This window comes from Hippoglossus hippoglossus, chromosome 11, assembly GCF_009819705.1.
Source record: "Hippoglossus hippoglossus isolate fHipHip1 chromosome 11, fHipHip1.pri, whole genome shotgun sequence".
In the NCBI taxonomy this organism is placed as follows: Eukaryota; Metazoa; Chordata; class Actinopteri; order Pleuronectiformes; family Pleuronectidae; genus Hippoglossus; species Hippoglossus hippoglossus.
The window spans coordinates 11,897,000-11,918,760 of NC_047161.1; the positions used below are offsets into that span (position 1 = coordinate 11,897,000).

Consider the following 21,761-nt stretch of genomic DNA (forward strand, 5'->3'; position numbering starts at 1 on the left):
TATCCACACTCATACAAAATTTAAAAAAAGAAACAAATAAATGAATCCAGAGGAAATCCCTCCTGAAGATGGTGAGAACCGACCCCATTGTGCTTCCCATTCCACAAACATTGCAAGCAGTGCTTTGATATAGTAGCAGCATCACAAAGTAATACCACAATCACTTTAAATGTCACCACAAGGCACAATAAGACAACACAGGCATCAATAACTGATCAGGCACAACATATTTTTGTTGTGTTTCCTTATGCTGGTCAATTATTGATATAAACATGTACACTGAAAAAATTGTGAGTGTACAATTGCATCCCTGCTCCTGTACGCCACAAGTGCCATTCAACTCTGTCTTCATTCACCTCACTCCTTAAAGGCAACTAGGGCAGAACCCCAACTGAAACATCGTTAGGATGTGTAGGCAGGGGGGTGAAATTGGAGCCACTGCATACTCAATGTGCTGGAGGGTCACCAGAAGGACCTCTCATAAAAATTTCAATAGAAAAGCTTGGAAAGGTATTTTCCTTTGGGGCTGAACCTCTCCTCCTCCTCGACCTTCACTTCCCACACCAGAGCTGTGCATGTGGACATTGTAGGAGTGGGGTTGTATAGTTTAATTGTGCGTGAGTAAGTTCACCTTCTCTGTATGTGTACAGTACATAAATACCTACTGTGAGCGAATATCTGTTTGCTGTTCGATAATGGAACTCAGCGTTTCTTTACTTCATCCCACATCCCAGTCATACCTGCTGTTTAACCTCTTTTCTTCCACTAGACTCTGACTGACCAACTGCACCACTGTGCACAGTTACTGTATCTGCTCTGTCGTCTGTCAGGTTAAGTGTAGCCTACAGAAAGGACAGAGCTGTGGTTTAACAACAAATTGGAGCCTCAGGCTACAAACTGAGCTTGTGACCATATGTGTGTGTGTATTCAGATTGCCTTGGTTGGCTGAGTGGATTTGTGCTCAAAATTGAATGCACACAGTATTTCCATATGATTTATGGGCTAAGTGCACAACTGCTGTGTAAAGTATTACTTGTGCATTGATAATGAGTGGTATATGTGTATTTAGAGTGTGTACAAGTCACATTCACCCTTTCCATTACACAGCAGTCACACACGGTACAGTTGTCATGTGTTCAGTGTCTTTCTCAAGGACACTGGTGGAGGCAGGGATTGAACCAATGTTCATGGACGACCCTCTGTACCTCCGGAGCCACAGCCATCGATTTTATTCTCAATTATAAACACACTAGAGAGCAGTGAAAAAGGAATAACTGAAGATGCACTGATCTATCTTGAATATATCATACAAGCAACAAACAACTCACTTCTAAACATGATGTTACATATAGAGTTGACACAGTGGCTCAACTTGCTCAACCCTGCGTTCCGGTCAGTAAAATTACAGTATTTTTCTATTTCTAGACACAGAAAAGAAACTGATCTCTATTTGACCTTGTTTTCTCCCAGGTGCACGTCTTGACTCTCCTGACTATTACTAACTTATTAAACCAGCCTGTACCACTAACTGATAAGTTCATTTCACAACTTTGACTTTTCATCCCTATCACGATACTGGTGAAGTCAGGAGGAGGTTGAAAGTTGTAAATGGTGCAGGAGTTAAAGCCATGGCTGCACTGTTCCCAGCATGTGAATCAGTGTCCTGGGCGCAGCCTCTAAATTATTCCTCAGCTGGACTTGGTGAGTCAGCTCAAATCCGGATCGTTCCTGCTCCTTAGTGAGCGAGAGCATTTTCTGACGACACATTTAAATGCACGTCCAACGTGATACCCTCAGGTATTAAGAAACTGTTCTGGCCAGGATCTATGATTTATTATTCAAGAAACCCTCTGGCTTTCACAAATGTAGCGACTTTGCAGATGATTGCTTATCGATGTTTGCATCGTGTTTGATTTGTAAAGGCAACAGTTTGTTTTGTTCCATGTTTTCCTTAAGAATCTCAAAAGTTAAACTAGACTAGCCTTCAGTAGAGTGCATACTTTCACTAGGGCCTGACAGTCCCCTTATGAAACCAAACAAATCTAAACAAGGCCGAACCCGACAGTAAATTGTTTTCTGTGTCCAAACCCGACCCAAGCCTGATGTTTTTTCTGATTACAGACATGACCACTGTAAAACATTGAGTAGATAGCCCAGCCAGCGTGAACAATCCCGAGCAGAACCCCAATATCGTTTCAAATGTTTTGTCCCGTCGAGTACCCACACTTTATTTGCACTCAGTGTTATGTGAGGGTAATGTTGTGTTCACAGTTTCAATCGCCCCCCGAGCAGAAAAGTATGGCTCTCGTGGTGCATGTCCCCTCAGAGAAAACCCCCGTCTCTTGAAACGACCCTCGCAAACTGTTCTGAGGCCTTGTCAAGTTCTTTGTCAACGAGGGCACACTAGTTTGAATGGGACCATTGAATTGGTACCAACAGCAGAAGTGCCACTTTGAGGCTGTTGTTGTTGTTGTTTATCACCGTTGAAAATTACTCAGACCATAGTTTGTTGGTAAAAGCTCATCTTGTCTGACAGTAAATGTTTTTTTATTTCTACAGAGGACAACATAAAAAAAACCAGATCGAACAACCAGCATCTCCCACCTCAGGCATGACATCTGGCAGATCAAGAAAATAAAAATGCAAAAGCAAATGAGGAAAGTCGAAAAATAAAACGGCGATGTAGTTTGCTCTTGGTCCTACTTTGGTCGAGGGCGCGCTTGTCCTCTGCAGAGGTCATTGACGTGGCTTTTATAACCGAATCCGCAGAGCAGAGCGCTCATTGATCCGTTTCCAAACGTCAGCGTGCTGAAGAAAGAAAGGCTCCGTCTGATTCTCTGTTTGGAAAGTTGTTCACTTGAACTGAATTACATTTTGGCACTGACATTACATGTCCCCACCGTAACAGCATCATCTATAATATCTATGTGAATATCATCTATCTTCATGAATTGCTCACAGCAGGATGCATCTCACAGAAGATTGCGCTGCTATGTGTGAAAGCAAGCACTGCTCTTCATGTCTGTACATGGAGGTGCACGTGGGGATTTGCTTGGAAGTCGGCATTATTAGAAACATATCTCACTGACGGGACCGCAAATGCATCAACGTAACAATATCAAGGTGTTCTACGTAGATTACAAGAACAGTGTATATTGTAAATACAGTTTTTCGGCAGTTTTTGCATCGAACAGTGATTTTACACAGTATGTTGTGTTTTCATTTAAAAAACTGTCCTGGTCCTCGTTCACAGGAGCTGGAGAGAGTAACCGCGTTACAGACCAACCTGCAGCTGGCAGCAGTCATTTGCACGAACGCAAGGAGGTAATGGCGCTCTATTACATTCACTAAAAGAAATGGCTCTTCAAAGAGCCCATTCAAATCACATCTGCATACTCATACATGCATGCTCACTTTTCACACACAGCAACTGAGGTAACTGTCCTTTTCCCCTCATATATTGTCATTCTGTTGCCACACATGACAAGTGATTCTGTCTCGTCTTCCCTTGAAATACATGTTATTTCTGTCTTTATTAGGCTTTACGCTTTTCTTGTGGGTTATGAGATCTTATGGGGTCTTTGTGTTACTAAAACTTTTGGTGTTGTCACTGCATTGAGTATTGTTCGGAAACTGACCATAGACTGTAAATAAAGATGGAGGACATGGCAACTACATTTGTGACCAGTTTAAAGCTCCAAAAATCACTGTAAAAAGACAAAGGTCTTGTAATTGTTTGTGAGTACATTTATAGATATACAGCACCATTCCCTACATAGTACAAAGTTCTACTGGTTTATTATTTTTCCTGTGCTGCAAACTTAGCAATATAAAACCTGTGTTGATGCTTTATTGTTTCTGTACTATACCATCTTGTGTGTAGACAACTGAGCGTGTCGAAGGAAGGATTCACAGAGGCCAGCCTGGGTCTACTTGCCAATCAGAGAAGACGACAACTGCTGACAGGCTTGCTCAAGTCTCTGAGGACCATCAAGACACTGGTAAAATGTGCACATCACACAGTCACATGCAATGCAACATACATTGTTGTACACTGCATATTGCTGTAAATGCTTTTTGGTCGCAAAGACCTAGGAAACATCCATCCGCTTATATATCCTATAAGTAATTACATGCTTTTTGCATTGATTACCTCCACATTTAAATTAGTACCTGGCAACATGGCTGCCAGGCCTCTCACAGATTGTTCCAGCATCCAGTGTGGTGCATGTGTAATGAAAGTCAAATCTGCTTGAGCAGGATAAAACTCTACTTCCGTCTTTGAATTTATTGTGTAAAACTCAGCTCCTTAAGCTAATTAACATACCTTTCTGTAGTAAATGTCACAGTTATTTTTTTGTTCCAGTTGATTAATGCTCATGTGTCATTTCTGACCTGCAACATAAATCATGTACACTATCGTCTTGAGGAAGGTTTTTAATTTCCCTCTCACTGTTTTTGTTTGGGAATCTGAATCAGCTGTTGTGAGACTCTACCCTGAGCTGTAGCTGATGTAATGTCATTCACACTATGTAACATGTTACAGATCAATGTAATTCACAATCATCATCATCACAACTCTTCCTCTGGACTATTTAGGTTTAAATCAAGTGAAAAAACGTATGAAAAAAAACATGTAGACTGAAACTGCACTGGTTGGCAGAGACATACAACCAAAGGGAAGTAATTGTAGTTTTAAAATATTTAGGCCTGTTCGGGATTTTATGCTGCACTCACGTCTTCTTCTTGTCATTCTTCCCCTCACAGCAAAGAACGGATGTAAGACTCAGCGAGATGCTTGAGGTATTGTAATCCCCTCTATGCACACACGCACGCACGCAAGCACTTACAGATATATGTCTATAATTGACTTGAAAGGTTAAAAATCTGTATGGATTCCACATGGAAAATGAAACCCACACAAACACTAGATGCTCTGACAAATGCTGATCTTTTGTGAAGGTCAGCTTTAGACCACTGAATGGATCTGACCACCACTGTGTGATCTTTGGTCATCTGTTGTACAAACCCTTTTAAAGAAGATAATGTTATTGATTAATGTATGGTATACGTATATACGGTACTGTACATTAAAGCCTGTGCTTTTTAAAAAAAACATATAAACAGTAAATGACCTGACGTCTCTGTTTCTTAGGAGGAAGACTACCCAGGTGCAATCCAGCTCTGTCTGGAATGTCAGAAAGCTGCCAGCACCTTTAAACACTACAGCTGCATCAGGTACAGTATGAACAGATATTTTGTTGTATCCAAATGAAAATAGCTTGGAGTTTATTTATTTATGGCTGGATGAGAAACATTTTCTGATTTACCTGATCATTATGAATCAGAATATGACATAAATATGATGTCAACTCTTGAAAACCAGGAAATCGCTCCCCTTTAAATCATGACCCGATGTTTTCTCTAAAATGCAGATCTGTCTTTTTATCTTTTTTTTCTCACAAGGTCGAAAGTGAATAAAGTCTAATTAAAGGGGCATTTTTACTTCCTTTTACTTTACTCATTGTCATTCCCCTCTGGTAATTCGATTGCATTCACTATGACGTCAGATCAGTTTTCTTGAGTTTTTACTATCTGGCTTTTGGCCCAATGAAAAGTGTCTAAGCAGGACATTCTCAGTGAAAATACCCTGACTGCTACCTCCGTATCTTTGAGGAGTTTGAGGGAGACATGTTTTTATATTTTGAATGCAGTCGGTCAGCTTTAAGCATATTGCTTATCTCTCTTGTTGAGTGCTTTCAGATCTTGAGTAGTTGTTGCATTGAATAGTATCAGCTGATAAGATCGAGAGAGACAGGCAGACAGCTGGAACCATTAGGAAAATAAAAAGATCTTTTTAGTGTCCCCACATGACGTAACAAACCTCTTCCCCTCTCTTCTCCGCTCTTTTAACAAGTCTGATTTGAAAGAAGAAATGAGGGTGTGTTGGACATTTACTGTGTTTAAGCATGCTTTCTTAAGCAAGATTTCTCTCGTGAGCTCACTGGAAAAGATGTTGAATACCAGAGGGAGAATCGTCTCTGTCCTTTTGATTTCCTGTGTAATTTTGCTCAATTTGTGGCAGTAGGTGGGCGCCTCAGTGCTGCTTTCTCGTGTATTGATTAAAAATCAATCAGCGCTGCACGTCATCGATGGATTCTTCCCTCCTACTGTTTTACCTTTCACACACCCGGACAAAGAGTTATACAAAGATGTGTGGGGACTAACTTCGCTAAAGCAACACTATATAAGTTTTACTAAGCAGTCGCTTAGGTGGATAACCTTGATACTTTGCAGGTTTCCTCGCTGAATATTGGAGATAAACGCTGGTATTTAAATCTTTTTAACTGCTCTACAGTTCACGGTTAAAGTTTAACCTCACCAAAGTTACATAGATCAAGGACAGAGTGAGGAGTGAGGATTGGGAACGAAAGCGTCTCCATTCTCCTTATTCCAAGTCAGTGAACCATCAAACTAATTTTGAAGCTACTCATGTAAGGTAAACAATGTGCTTAGTGTTGCTTTAACACGCATCCACGTAACAGAAACGCATCATCATCATTAACACACATAAGTTATTACTCCAACATTTCTTTTTCTTTTTGTTTCAAACCGGTCTCTTGATTAGAAACTGCAGACAGTGTCAACACTTCCTTGCCACTGTCAACAGTAACAACAACAACATTCACTTACCACAGTGTATTGACAGTGGAGCAGAAGACACAGGGTTTTTGCCGCGATGATGCCATTTAAGACACAGAGTGAGTGCTGTGAAATTGTAATCAAAAGGACAATATTATGCACAGAGGATTGTTGTGGTGCGGAAAATTGCTCCAACTGCTCCCTCCAAACTGCAGCTGCTGTGTATTTGTGTGGATACCACTTTTGTTCTCACAGTGTCATTAATTTAACATTAATTCATTACAATTAATCGTGTTCTGTATCCATGATGATGAGAATCTGCGGGGTGTGGAGGTGTGTAGAATAAACCTGTGCACGATTTGCCAACAATGACAACACCCTCTGCAGTCGGCCTATTCGTGTATGTCCTAAAAAGACGTTTTTCAAATCATCATTGTCACTGTATTCACATGCAGTTTGGACGTGTGATCAAATGTGTCTGTGATTGTCATCCACACCTGTTCTTTCTTTTGTACTATGCATGTAGTATAGTTTTAAACATTAGTGCCCTGATCACACATCTGCCATCTCTGCCAAACTGCTCTCTGCCCAGCGTGGCTGGAACCGTGTTTGCAGCGCCGCCCTCCATAAGCAGCTACTTGTCGGTCTGCTGCACTTTGATTTAACCTTGTAGTCGTGTTTCCCCGTGTACGGTCGAATGCTCTTATTGGAGGCTTTGTCTCATATCCGCAATTCTTCTGCGTTTTTGTCGCTGCCCCCAACCTTTTAAAAGTCAGTATTTCCTTAAGGCACTTATACAGCCTCACGCCCGTCTTAGGCCAATTTCATCAGGCGGTCCACAGGGTCTGCCTTTAGGTAGGTTAAGACCCCTGCATGTGAGCATAGTGTTGGAAAAACTCTGAGCTCTGCTGTGGCTTTAAAACAATTAAGTGTACTGTAGCTTAGAGCACCTCTGTCCTTATGTGACCCACACAATAATTATCACAACAACAAATGGGATTTCCTGTTTAGACCATGCACATGATAACAGATCAGTTTTTTCTTAAATCTTCATTTCTACATGTATAGCAGCCATTTCATTCCATGGTTTGTTGAATGTGGAATATGAACAGATGTGACAAAAAAAAAAAATTCATTAAAAAATCTGTTTTTGAATGAATTAGCATCCTTATTCATTCAAATGAAATGAATAAGGATGCTAACTATGTTTAAAATCATTTTCGTCACATCTGTTAATATCTGTTTATAATATTCATGTTCTGCAAAAATTTCAGAGAGATATGCACAATGTATTGTTTCTTACAAACCAGTGTCATAAATGAGAATAATAATCTCAATTCTTTGCCACAGAGAAAGCAGGATTTCATACTGATTTACACCTTCCTTCAATTTTTAAGTGTTTGTTTTCACTACATCTAAAAAAGGAATCTCCATTCTCCTCGAACAGGTTATTCTCTGTGAATCTCCCCCAGACCTCCACTTTAGTTAATAGCCGTTTGAGTATTGAAGCAGTGGGTTCGTTCAGGTTTTCTAATCTATTTGAAGTACAGGGTGGATCAGCTATAAACGCGTGTATAATGGATGTTTGTGTTCTCTCAGACACACAAACCATTTTGTGCAGGCTTCATGACACTGCAGACACTGCACCGGCTCACATATGAATTCAGAACCCCGGTGCTTTCCTCCTCGTCTCTGTCTTTACAGTATATGTTCTTTTGGAGGCTGCTGGTGATTGTATCCCTGAGCAGATTTTTAAAAAGTTCTCCAGATGTAACCGTTGTCGTGGCGTGTGTTTGCCTGCAGCTCTTTCACGATCATATTCCTCCCTCCCTCACGACAGCAGGAGGATCTAAGGAATATTTTCAAAGTCAGTCGTCATCCTTTTGTCTGAACGCGTCGCTTTGGAGCTGTTGTTTTTCCTCTCGGGCAGATTTGATTGCACACATAAAAAATAGGCTGAATGACAGGACATTTGTTTGCCTCTATAGTCAACATTATCTTTTCTGTTACACATGTATGTTTATAAGGAAGAAGATGTATAAAGATATGGAGGAGTGATGGCGTCCTGAGCAGGGAATGAAATCACACTTCTTCTGTTTGTGTTGTGATCGGAGCTTCTCTGTTCTTTTTTTTGGTGTCCAACCTGGGCGTGCTTTTATGTTAGTGCATGTATGTGTGTATTAGTGCATGTGAGTCCCTCCCTGTCAAATAGTAAAATAGTAATAATATTAATAATAAATACATTTTATTTGTCTAGCCCTTTTAACAATGCTCTGAGGCACTTAAGAGATAACAAAAACAGAAAGCAGATAAATACAGATATAAATATATAATACACATCATAATCACACTTATAAATATAAGAATCATGTATCATGTATAATCATAATAACAAACACAAGTTTATATTTAAACTATAAAATGTGTGTTTACGGCTGCTTTCATTGAATATAGATATCTATAGATTGCTGACAACATGAGGGGGGGGGGGTCGGAGGTGTAGCCAATGAAATTTGTTCAGGTCCAAGATCAAGTGGTATTAAATATTGTGTAAATAACATTTTCATCTTTGTGTATTTGACACGTAATTTCTTCTTGTGACGAGCAGGTCATATTATGGGGTATTTTAATTAAGACTTAATCACCTTATGAAATGTTTGTATTTAATTGGATTTTTACATAAGTTATTGGATTGAGTATTCAGAATAACAGACAGTTTGTTCTATTAGTGAGCTACCACATATTTAATAAAAACTGTGCAGTAGTCTGCCTGAAACTAATAACTGGGTCAGACTACACAATATCAGTCCAATTGTTGCCCAACCTGACACTTGTGTAGTGTGTTTTATGGACAACAGGCGTTACACCATCTGGGCGATTCACTACATCCGAAGTGAAAGATGATTTTTTAAATCTTGCAGGATGGGTTTCATCACCTCATTGACGTTTACCAACAGTGCTCTGCCGGGAGAGATGAACCTGCACAAATGTGAACATATTTGAGGAAAGAGGAATGTTGTTGTTGGTGTCTAAATGTGGAACTGTGAAACGGAGGAAAGGTTCCTCAAGGCTTTAACTACCACGAGACAGCCAGTATCACACACAGCAAAACTGAAATATTTTATTTTTATCAATTGTTTCGAGCGGATTGTTTTCACATCTGGTGTAAATCTCAATGGAGTTTGGCATCAAGCAGGCAACAGATGTGCATTGTCATGTGAAACGGACTCAAGGTCCTTGGACTGTATCCGAGTTTTACACGGAGGCTCATCCAGAAAACAAACGAACAAATAAAAGCACAATTTATTCATTTTGCCAAATATCGGTTTTAGTGTCACTGCCCAGGTCAACATGGGATCCACATGTCTAAACTTGCACCCACCCAACTTATCTAGAGATGCCAGAGATCTATGTTACATTCTGCACTTGAGGAAAACAAAAAAAAAACTGTTGAGATAATTTTTTCACAGCCTTATTCCTGCAAACCCCCCGCCTCTTCCTCACTTGCATAATTGTGGTTGCTGTTGACCCTCCTGACTGCATTTCACTCTTTAAAGCCCTTCCCCTGCAACTTTATTGCCTCTCCGCCTTGTAACATGGCTACAGCAAAAATGGTCGTCTTGCAAAATCTTTGCATCCGGCTGACCCTTGAAGCGAACCCCACATTGATGCTTTAGCGCGTCAGCAAGTCACTGCTGAGAGACTCGCCTCCGGGCCCTGTGGACACCTATTGCCAGGGATAATTGAAAATGGGATGCAAAATAACCTCCGCGATTTCCACCTAACTCTATTTCAATCCTCTTGTTCCCTGAGGGGAGCAGATTGTTAATTAGGTTTTCCTCCTCATCTGTTATTTATGCATTCTATCTGATCATGGAAGGGTGTCAGTGTGCGGGGAGGCGCTGCAGCTGTACTCACACTGGAGTCCGGACAGTGTCTTTAGGTAATATATACAGCATGTGGACACAATAACAGCAGGTCACCTGGGGTATTGGATTTCACTTGACCTCTCAACATCAAGGTTCTTAGATGTGCTTGTTCTTGTAGTTTTCAACTTTGGAAAGACCTCGGTTTTTCCCTGCTTCTAGTCTAAGCAGAGTAACCCGTTGCTTCACATGTAACCTACAGACATTAGAGTTGTGTCAGTCATCTCATCCACTGTAGTTCTTGGCAAGAAAGCAGATACACATATTTCACTATTACCCAAGCTGTTCCAGAATCAGCCCTGTGTTGTTGGGAGTCTGCCATGTGGTGATAGTGATAGGTTTCTGTTCTGGGAAACTGTGGTTGGTCCACTTTGCTCTCAGGTGTGTTCGTCTCTGAGCGCTGGTTTTGTGGGATGATATTTTCCCTCTAATGTGCTTTTCCAAAACTGTTCAGTTTGTGGTTTTGCCTCCTCTTACTTCACCACTCTGCTGTGTGGGAGTTCACTAGAACATTCTCTGATGAACAGGGCATTTATCCTGTTGGCCTCTGCTCCTCGGCAGTATCTCCACGGTCTGGCCGCAAGAACTGTGAGCCTTTGTTCGGCCTCTCCTGGGCCTTGCATATGGACATTGAGATGTATTTCTGAGGAAGCCAGGATCTGACATTGATCATTTCACATCTCTGTAGTGGAGCCAGCCCTCTCACTTCGTTGTGTTTTCTTTGTCTTGGCTAGAGGTCGTAGTTTCCATTGAGGATACTGGCAATGACGTGCTGTACTGATCTTGTACCAGGGAGTTTCTGGTGTTATCATTGCTATGGCAAATACCGGCTTATTCAAATCAGTTAAACTAAGCAACATGGAACATGTGCGTTTTGTATCACCTTGATTCCTGGACATCAGTGATGTGGTTATGTCTCCAGAGAGAGAACCTAAAGATAAAGATACACGACATAACGACAACTACAAACTAATGTTAGTTGAAGTGAAAAATCACAGTTGACAACCGAGGCTGATTTGCGATTGGTCAGGTTCGTGTATCGGCAGGACTTCACTCCACAATCACTATACTGCACAGTCTCTTGCTCCAAATGATATCAAAAGTGCAAGATGGTGGCAACCGTAAACACTAAAGAGTGTTTGGGCATTTGGCCTTTATTGACTGGACAGTACAAGCATTAAATGGGGAGAAAGAATGGGGGACTACACGCAGCAGAAGGCCGGGTCGCGAACCCACGGCCGTTGCAGGAGGACTCAAGGAGTTGCGTCTTCTGTATTTATTTACTGTATAATCTATGGCGGAAACTGGTAAATGTTCACTGGTGACTGTGTTGATTCCTTTCCTTTCCTTAGTGTCACACTCCTAAACCCTCGTGCAGGGTGAGAGTGCATCGAGTTTTGAGATGGCGTGCTCATTTTGTTACCTGCTATCCAAATGACCTGTGGGACTCAATCTTCAGTCTCCTCTCAGTTCCTCCCTCATCCTCCTCCTCCTCCTCTTCCTCCTCCGCACTCTCTGTCCCCAACCGCAGCGAAGATGCTTAATTAGCAATTTGTTAAGGACACTCTCTCCCTTGGGCGACATGCAGTCTCACAAGGCACAACATAAGAGCAGGCTGACCTGAGAAAGACACCCAGAAACTGTGGGACAGGGGATGATTATGAATGGGCGCAGTGCAGGGGGAGTAACAGGGGAATAGAATCGGCGTCTTGGGGTTGAGCCGAGCAGTCGTGATTTCTGCTGCTGCTTCTCAACTCTGGAGTTGAAAGCATTTTCCCAGGATGAGGCAGAATCTGAGGACGCCTTGAGGATGCGTAGGCGTTTTGCGTCTTGACAAGCGTGGTACATGCACAGACACGCATACACCCATTCAGGGTAACACCATTTAAACACTGGATTCCACTGCAGACATTGAAATAGAACAAACGCTCGAGACAAAAAATACTTGTCTTCCCCGAGAAATGTCAGGAAACATCTTATTTTCTCATCTCTTGTCTTGTTTGTATGATGAAGCAGAATGGAGTGTGTTATCGTCTGGATACTTTTAAACTCATTAGTAGTTTCGTGTTATTGACTGGTATTGACGATAACCATGATATTGAAAAAATTGAATACTTATATGATGTTAATAATTTCCTGCACATATGAGAACATTATTTAAATAATGAAGAAATGTTGTATACATAATTTCAATGTCTTTCTGCTGTGATACATTGAATATCTGTTTCACACTCCAACATAATAGTGTTTTAGAATATATATCGACTAACAGCAATATAGATCTTTTTGTGATGATCTATTTGGCCACAATGTAAAGAAAATATAATTTTCTGACAGGCCCTAATTCATGTTGAATATGACTATAGTTGATACAACACATTCTGGTCCAAAGCTGAGTAACTAATCCTTAATAATCAACTTTTTCTCCCCACAGTGAATTGAATTCCAAACTACAAGACACCCTGGAGCAAATAGAGGTCTGTGCTACTCTCTAATTCCATTATCTGTGAGCGATATCATTTAAGAGACTTTTAGCAGTGAATAATATTTTGCTCTAACATTGTTATTTTCCAGAAGCCCTCGTCTGAAAGAAGCAATTTATGCTTCATTTTGACATTTTGATAGTTTGGCTTTCTCATTGTGGGTCTACCAAATATTGACACATTCAGAAAGTCATTATTGCGAGCACAGTAAATTATATCTGTTCCATCTCTAGCTGTGCTCCAATACTTGCGTGTGATAAATGGTATGCAAAGCAATTTTCTCAGCACGGCTGCTGCGGTGCTTGAGTAGATTAATTACTTACAGTTTTGTAGGCGTGCACGTGCGTACACATTCGTAGCCGTGCACCAAGGCGCTTGTTTGTTTACCTGTCGGCACGGGTCTGTGAATAAGCAAAGAAAAATCTTCAGTGTTATTGTTCAGCTTTGTGAGTGACATCCCCTTATTTCAAACTGCTGTCGATAACATTAAACACACACACACACACACACACACACACACACACACACACACACGCCAAAGATGAAATCCAATATTCAGATATTAACCTGAGTACCATTAAAATCCCATAGTCTCATTATAATACTGAAATAGCTCTCAAGTTAGAGCTCACACCTCTGCCATGGCCCAACAGTCCCCTTAACTTCAATCAAGCTGCACCAAATTTCACACACTCATAGATATCAGTTCCCTAAACGTGTCAGATTTTCTTTCATCAAGATCAATGAATTATTTCCTGGGAAATTTGTAAAGACATTGAAAAATGCTATGTTAAAGAAGGAAAATTCCTGAATCTGCCTCTACATTACATCACTGACTAGTTGCTATGTAGTTTGTCACATCCGCTGTCATCATTGTCGTCATTATGCTTATGTGCAGGCGTGAGAAAACACTCACTGATTCAAGGTGTTTGATCACTTGGCCTTTGTCAGCGCTTTGCTCTCTGAGCTCAGATTAATGTGTCAAGGTTTCCACACATCCTTCTACTTCCTAACTCCTACAAACCTGTCTTTCTTACCTCTCTCTGACCTTTGTAACACACACACACACACACACACACACACACACACACACACACACACACACACACACACACACACACACACACACACACACACACACACACATTCAATTCCCTTCCCTTGGCTTTGTGTGGTAGCTATACATATGTGTATAAATCCCTGGTCTTAACGTTAATAATCCCTCTCTCTTATTTCCCCCCCTCTGTCATCTTCCTGTTTCTGGCTCCAGGAGCAGCTTGATGTCGCCCTGTCGAAGACGTGTAAGCACTTCGATGTTTCGCACTACACCAAGGTCCAGCTGGCCTACACGCTCCTGGGCAAGACACAGGTCAGTGGTTTGACTCGGCTACGGGGTCACGGCGAACGACTTAACACAACAGAATGTGATGGGTCTGCTTGTTGTCTTCACTCACTGCAAACGTCCTGTTGTTTGACTTTCTCTTATATAAGGTGGTTTCTCTCCTCCCGTATAACACCTGTGGTTATAGTGGAAACGGGAAATCAAGATGTTGTTGTTAACTTGTTAAATCAACGTGTCACTGCCCTTGTTTACAATCCTGGCAACCGCACAACAGCCAACATTGTACGTCATTGCCATTCACAACTTGAGAGCCAGTGGTGATGGTAAAGAATAAGCCATGTGCCTCTTGACACTAACCTTGATGTGGAGAATCATCGAGCTTACTGAAAAGGCATAATGTCTTTGTTATTGCTGTGATAATGAGCGTTTTCAGACTCAAAAGCAAACGAGGGCGCCGTTGCTGCCCGGCTGTTGCCATTGCCCCTTAAGTGCTTTGTTTTTCCTCTCATCTTACTCCCTCTTTTTTTCTCTCTCTTTTCTCTCTCTCTGACTCTGTTCTGTTCTCTGTGCATCTGTGTTTCCCTCATTTAGCCAAGTTCTGTCTCTTTATCGTAGCTTTCACTGCAGCTTGTCTTTGGTGCCATGCACACACACACACACAAATGGGTACTTGAATGAACTATGTCATCCTAGGCGAATCATTCCAACTCGGATAATTGGTTTTTATTTTTCTCCTCAATGGTCTCTAGCCGAGCACACCCTGTCCACACTAATTCGTACATTTAGCAAAACAAACCTTTTCCTTGCATTTGAGCCTTTCATCCACACGCAAACTGCGTTTTAAGTCACGCAAATGGTGATTCTTACAAAAGCCTTCGGGTTAGGTATAGAAAGTGTAGAACTTAGTTTAGTGAGCTTCTGGACGGAACTTTTTACAAAAAAAAGGGTGAAGTATCTCTGATCTAATCTTTAGTATCAGCAGTAGTGTAGACCAGGCCTCACTCTTATTACCTGCTTATATACTAATCAGCTGGACACATTACTAAAATCCTTATTATTATAAATATTAACTATTATTGATATTATGACGGTTGCGATTATTGCCTCTTATTCTTGTCTACTTTTTCATTTTCATGGTGTTTTTCGGAGAGATTAAGTGAAACTCTCTCAGAAAGAAGGGAAACATTTTTTTATTTGCTTTTGTGGCAGTATAGATGGGGGGTGCAAGAGTTTGAGCTTTTAGTGAGAAAATCTAATTGCACTACAACATCCATCACTTGCAGGGCTTTGCTCAATACTGTCCTCAATTCACCAGCGTCCCCAAAGCAAGACTGTGGGTGGGAGCTGCAAAACAGAAGTGATGGTAAATGCTTTTAAGACTTTAAAAGAGAATAAGTGATAACAGACTCAAGTTGGGGACACACACAGAGCACAGTGAGTGGAGCAAGATTGTAGTGTGGATGTTTTTTTGTGAAATGGTGGTTAAGAGCAGTTCTTGGGGTTACTGAAATCCCAGATTTTTAATGATTAATGAAAAAGTTAGAATCATTTAAATTCCTATTGTAGAGATGGAAGAAAGTCGGTCATGCGATTGATAAGTTGGAATATTTAAGGCTGCTCTTATCAGAATTGTTATGGGTAAAACGGCAACGTGTTATGTGATGAGGGTCATTTTTGGTAATGAGTTCGGTTTCTGTCAGTTGAATTTTAGCCTCTTTCAGCTCATTGTTTTGGTTTTGGTCCTCAATAAAGAGACAGAGAACATAACGGTTGAACACAATGTCTAGCGGACATAAATGAGTTTATTTTGGGACAAGTGTATTTTCACTTTAGTTGTGTATTTCCATCACACGTTTGGGCTTAAATTTCAATTCAAGTGGTATTAAAAAGGTCTTAGAAGACTCATCTCATTAGTGACATTTCCACATCAAACTGAGCTGTGATGTGAATCATGGAAACTGAAGACACAGTTTTTTTTCCCTTGGATGTGAACTCTGCAGTTCCCAGGGCAGACAGCTATCCTCGTTTTCAATCATCCCATCTTGTGTAGCTAACAAAATATGTCTGCAAGTAATTCAAAAATACCAAGCACACAGTATGCGTCTCGGAGACGTCTGATTTGCAATTTCCCTGCTGGTTCCCTTTTCCACAGATCCTCGTTGGCTGATGGCAGTGACTTCTTGATGTAATGGTTTTCACAACAGTGTGTTTGGCTCTCTTTCTCTCTCTCTCTCACTCTGCAGACCGCTATGGACCAGCTGCACATGCACTTCACCCAGGCCATCCACAACACTGTGTTCCAAGTGGTGCTGGGATACGTGGAGCTGTGTGCTGGCAACGCTGACACCAAGTTCCAGAAGATGCAATACAAGGACCTGTGCACGGTGAGGAGATGAGTGTGTGTGTGTGTGTGTGTGTGTGTGTGTGTGTGTGTGTGTGTTTGTGTGTTTGTGTGTGTGTGTGTGTTTGTGTCTTGGGGTGATGAATTTCTTCCAGAAAAGATTCAGTTCACACTTGGATGGATTCCAGTGTGAAGACGAAACACTTCTTTAGTCAGTGCAGTGAAAACCACAAAATGCACCACCTTCATATTGATGGATAAGGACAAGTATTTTTGACCACAACTGAGCATTTGACGATGAAGGGATGAAGGTATTGCACATTACATGTCGTGCACTGTCACTCCAGTGATGACTATGACATCAGTGCACCTCCCTCCCCTACCACACGGTATATTCTCTGGGAAAGAAGCACAAACAGCTCCACGCTGTCGTCTGTTTACATTTCTCTGTCACTCTGGACGCAGTCAAGTTTTTTTCCTCTTGGAAACCAAAAAATATGTTTGGGTTCTAGTGATGTCTGGCGAATAAATGAGAGGTGGAGAGCGTGATTGAGACAAAGGGAAAGTGAGAACTGTACTGTAGCTCCTGCCTCTGGTATTATATAAATCAGATTTGCATGCCCAGTGAGCCATAACTTGGTCCACTCATCACGGACTTGCTGGAAGTGGTTTGTCCTTCCTCAGTGACTGTGTTACAATCTGACCCACAGTGTGGAAGTGTATATAGAATTACAGGTAAAGGTTATTTTACACTCTCTCCTTATATGTCAGCTGTTGTATAGTTTTTTCCCTCCGTGACCCTCAGTTATACTTTTCCCTGACTGTTGTGACTTCACTACTTTTAACAGGGACATTGCCCGCTGTGCTCATATCCACAGTGCCCTGCTCTTTACCTCTCACCTTTATGCTACAGTACATCCCCTCACTTCCCTCCTCATCTCGTCTTCCCCCCTGTGTCTTTTTCTTTTTATGCATGTTGTTCTACCTCAGTAGAAAGTTAGTCTGGTAGGAAATGCTGATTCTTTCCAACTTGCTACTTTGAAGAAGATTTGTCCACACAGTTGTGAGGTGGAAACTTGCTTGCATGGAAGTTTAGCTTTTTAGTTTTAGACAAGCAGCTGGCTGTTTTTATGAATAATGCAATTTACTGCAGCGCACAGTGTGGCTATACATGAGTCCAAACAGTGGCACCTATAGAACATATTGTGCTACAGGAGTCTTGACAGTGATACCAGTTTCCTCTTGAATGCTTATGACCATAGCTATAGGTGTCAAGCTATTCGTGCCAGTATTGTGTAATTCTTTATTTATATTTCCGTGGTAAATATATAATATTTAAGTCATAATAATATAGGTGTCTGACAGCACTATATATATATATTATAGAATAATTACTGTGAGATTGTCTGGGAGTAATTCACTTAAATGAAAACAAAATCACATAAACAACAAAGTGTTCCTTCACATAGAAATCATTCTTGCCTGTTTACAACGACTCTGTGCAGATTGTGCAACAAAAAGTCAAAGACCAACATTTAGGGAACTATATCAAACAACCTGATCAAAAAAGAATTTTAAAAACAATGTTTGCAAAAGTTCTGTCCAAAGAGTCCCAGCAGCTGGTGGAGTCCATAGTAGCAAATTGTGATGGAGAAGCTTAAACGAAAGCTGTCTCTCTGTAGTCTGAGTAATTATCTCAGTTAGCGTAGTGGAAATCTGTCCCATAGATCCTCTGAATTACTCCGTGCATGCATCTGTGCATTAGTGACAGACGCATCCTAATGTTTGCGTGTGGTTGATAGATATGCTGTCAACCTAACGTGTTGCCTGGATGAACCCATTCGTACCACAAATACAAACTCGTATCTTGTACAAACAGTCTTGCATACTTAAGATGGATTGTGTCGTCCAACTCTTGGCTGATGATGGAGATTGATGGGACAAAACGCACACACACACGCACACAAACACACACATATGAAAGATGTGCCTGAACACCCACATGCAGTTGATCTGTATCTTCTATGTGGAGATCAAGTGTTGTGGTTACTTGTTCTTCATGTGCCTCCCTTTAAATTGCCACTATGAGAGCTCTCTGAAGTACCCATGTGATGTACATTTCTTTGTAGCTTATGTGGTACATACTCTGGACTGGAGTGGATGTGAGGAGCTGCTAAAAATATGGAGATGAGCTTGAAAAGTACTTCCTGTGATTCATGAGTGTTTGAATCATCCTCCACTTTGCCCTCTCTGCGGCTGGTTGTGATATTTGCAGCATACTGTAGATAGATGCACTCATGGATTTGTTTCCGAGGTCTCCCTGTCTTGTGTTTAAAAAAAAATGTACCTGTGACAAATTCGGTTGTACATCAGTGGGCCAGCTGGGGAAATCAGCTCGGCTCTGCTCTCTCCACAAATCTTGTTGATGTGAGCTCTCTCTTGAACAACGCGAACGTCGAACCCCTCACCTGCTCCGGCGGCGGCGGACGATGTGTTAAAGCTGCGGGGCGCTAAACTCTGTTTGCGGAGAAGAGAAAACTTTTTTGGGTTGTTGTTCCCCCGATAAATAAAGGTTATGCTAATTTTAGAGACACTTTTAAACCCTCTGAACTTGCCTCTTAGTTACGCGACTTAAAATTCAAGAGTGCAGGGAACACTCGGAAAGGTCAGTGCGGATTGTGAAGGGGTCTTATTAATTTTACATCAACACCTCATCATTATTGGCGAGCCGCTCTCCTTATCAATCCCCTGGTCCGTCTGATTTCTCTCCTCCTGGAAAAGAGCAGAGTTTTGCTCCCAGAATCGCGGGAGAGGAGGTGACTGCGACCGAACACTGTGCTGCCGGCCAACGCTTCACAAATTAATTTAATTGGGTCGTGATAAACTTTGTTGTCTGTAGAAAAACTGTCAGTGGGACTTAACCTTTTTAGTTCAGATAATTTTTTTTACCAATGTTGTAAAAAGCCATTAGCTCTGGTGATAGGAGCGAAATCACCCTGATAATGATATCTAACAGCTGCTCATCAGTAACCCGCACTGCTCCATCCCACTCTCCATTGTGCACTGTTCCATTATTTTGATATAGGCTGACCTTTAGTGCTGCTGTGTATCGGAAGGATGGAGCATTTACTGAGGCTGCGGAGAGGATGCAGAGATTGTTGCTTTTTTATGTTCAGCAGTATCACGGCCTCATCTGCAGTTTTTCCTTTACTCTTGCGAAACAGTATTTTTTTTCACTCCAGAGGAATAATTAGATAACTGATAATATGTTTTGCGTGGAATCTGTGGTGTAAAATGTCTCTACATTGTTGTGCTGCATGCCAGGTCTGTGGGGAGCTGCAGGTAAAGTTGGGGCAACATAAAACAGTGAGCAGATGATCAAAAATATGTTCCATCGTCAAATACCTGTTTGATATCTGATCTGATTTTAAGTCCGGGAATAGAACCATAACATCTACATAAAAGCTTTGCTAAATATTGAGCTATCAAAAAAAACACACACACTCTATTGCTTTGTCAGATATGGTCTTTGACAAAATAACCAGTTAAGCCTCAATTTATGCTAAATGTTCAAGATTTAATAACGTAAAATTATGAAAAGTGTCATCCTCAACTCATTGTGCCTGCTATGCAAATTTACTTGGAAAATATCATGAAATATCATGACATATCTTTTTCATCGTAAAAGCAGTATAAATGAGCCTCAAGAGGTTTGAGTGCTGCCTGAGCTACAGAACTGCAGCAGATAATGTTTTGTTTTCCAAAGGAACAATATAAGATCTAATTCCAATAATATTATTCCAAGGGCAATTTTAGATTAATTCTTTGGTTCAAGCAAAAGTGTGAGGGAACCTGCAAAAACAAAGGCATTTAAAATATAAATGTTCAGATCAGGTTCGCATAGAACTGCCTATACCTATTTTTGAGTCCGTGCACTTCCCTCCAATATTAAACTGGACATTTCACTTTGCTCATGCTGGTAAAAATAATTCTTCTGCAAAAACTGTTTTCACACTATTTTCACTATTTCACCGAATTGTTTGTGTGCATGTGTCAGACTAGGAGAGAAATCCCTCTTCAGCAGAGTGTACTGTGCTTTGCTGGCACAGCTGGATTATAGTTTGGTGACTGAGTTCTTGGTCTCTTGCAGGTTAACCTGTGTATTTATGCTTCTGTTAAAGGAGGTGGGGGTGTAACTGTCTGTTCTGAAAGAAAGTGAATCAGCTAAATGAAGAGGACCTGCAGTTTCTTACTCATCTCTTTTACGTGTGACATTTGTCTCATGCACACTTCTCCTAACGCCCACACACGACTGAAAAAATGCACTCAGCGCTTTGTCGAGTCAGAACCCCCTGACACTTGCTGTATGTTATGTATATAATGATCTGTAACTATAATCAGTAAAGCAAATGGCTGGAGTTCAACAGACCCTGAGCTTGCCACCCTCAAGCTGTCATCACTGTACTGGTGGAGAAAGACTTGGTTGGTTTCAGTAAAAACAAAAAATGTTTGCAGGTTTGATCTTGCACCCAGTTATGGCAGTTGTAGCATTTAACCTATGCAAACATACCTACACACAAAAAAAGACAGTTCTGTGTTGGCGTACCTGAGGTTACTTCTCGTCAAACCTACTTAAGATCTTTACCCACACACACACACACACACACACACACACACACACACACACACACACACACACACACACACACACACACACACACACACACACACACACACACACTTCTTACCCCCCGCATTATCTCCCCTCACCCCAGTTGCCTGGCAACATGCTGCTGTGATATGGTTGGCTGGTGGAGAACAGGGAATGTCGAATGTAAGCCTGGTGTTGTCAGAACCGGTTCATTAACTTACCTTTCTGACCTATGTGGTGCTGGAGCCTGTATTTACCTCAGCCATGTTTAGCTCTTTTCTGGTTGGACCTTGTGTAAACTCCACTGGTTAATTATTATCTGTGAGTGGACATGGAAATTATAACGACTACACAGTTCTGTCATGCTCAAGGTTGG

At 41.2% G+C, this 21,761-nt stretch overlaps 1 protein-coding gene across 3 annotated transcripts in view; it reads left to right on the forward strand.

The window, feature by feature from the left end:
• The window catches only part of vps50 (VPS50 EARP/GARPII complex subunit), a 103,732-nt gene that overhangs the window by 24,377 nt on the left and 57,594 nt on the right, over positions 1-21,761 (forward strand). For all 3 annotated transcript variants that reach the window (XM_034599986.1, XM_034599989.1, XM_034599988.1), the window contains exons 6-12: positions 3,254-3,324; positions 3,884-4,001; positions 4,768-4,803; positions 5,156-5,238; positions 13,003-13,045; positions 14,322-14,420; positions 16,637-16,777. In XM_034599986.1, the coding sequence (XP_034455877.1) occupies positions 3,254-3,324; positions 3,884-4,001; positions 4,768-4,803; positions 5,156-5,238; positions 13,003-13,045; positions 14,322-14,420; positions 16,637-16,777 (591 nt within the window). The remainder of the gene's footprint in view (positions 1-3,253; positions 3,325-3,883; positions 4,002-4,767; positions 4,804-5,155; positions 5,239-13,002; positions 13,046-14,321; positions 14,421-16,636; positions 16,778-21,761) is intronic.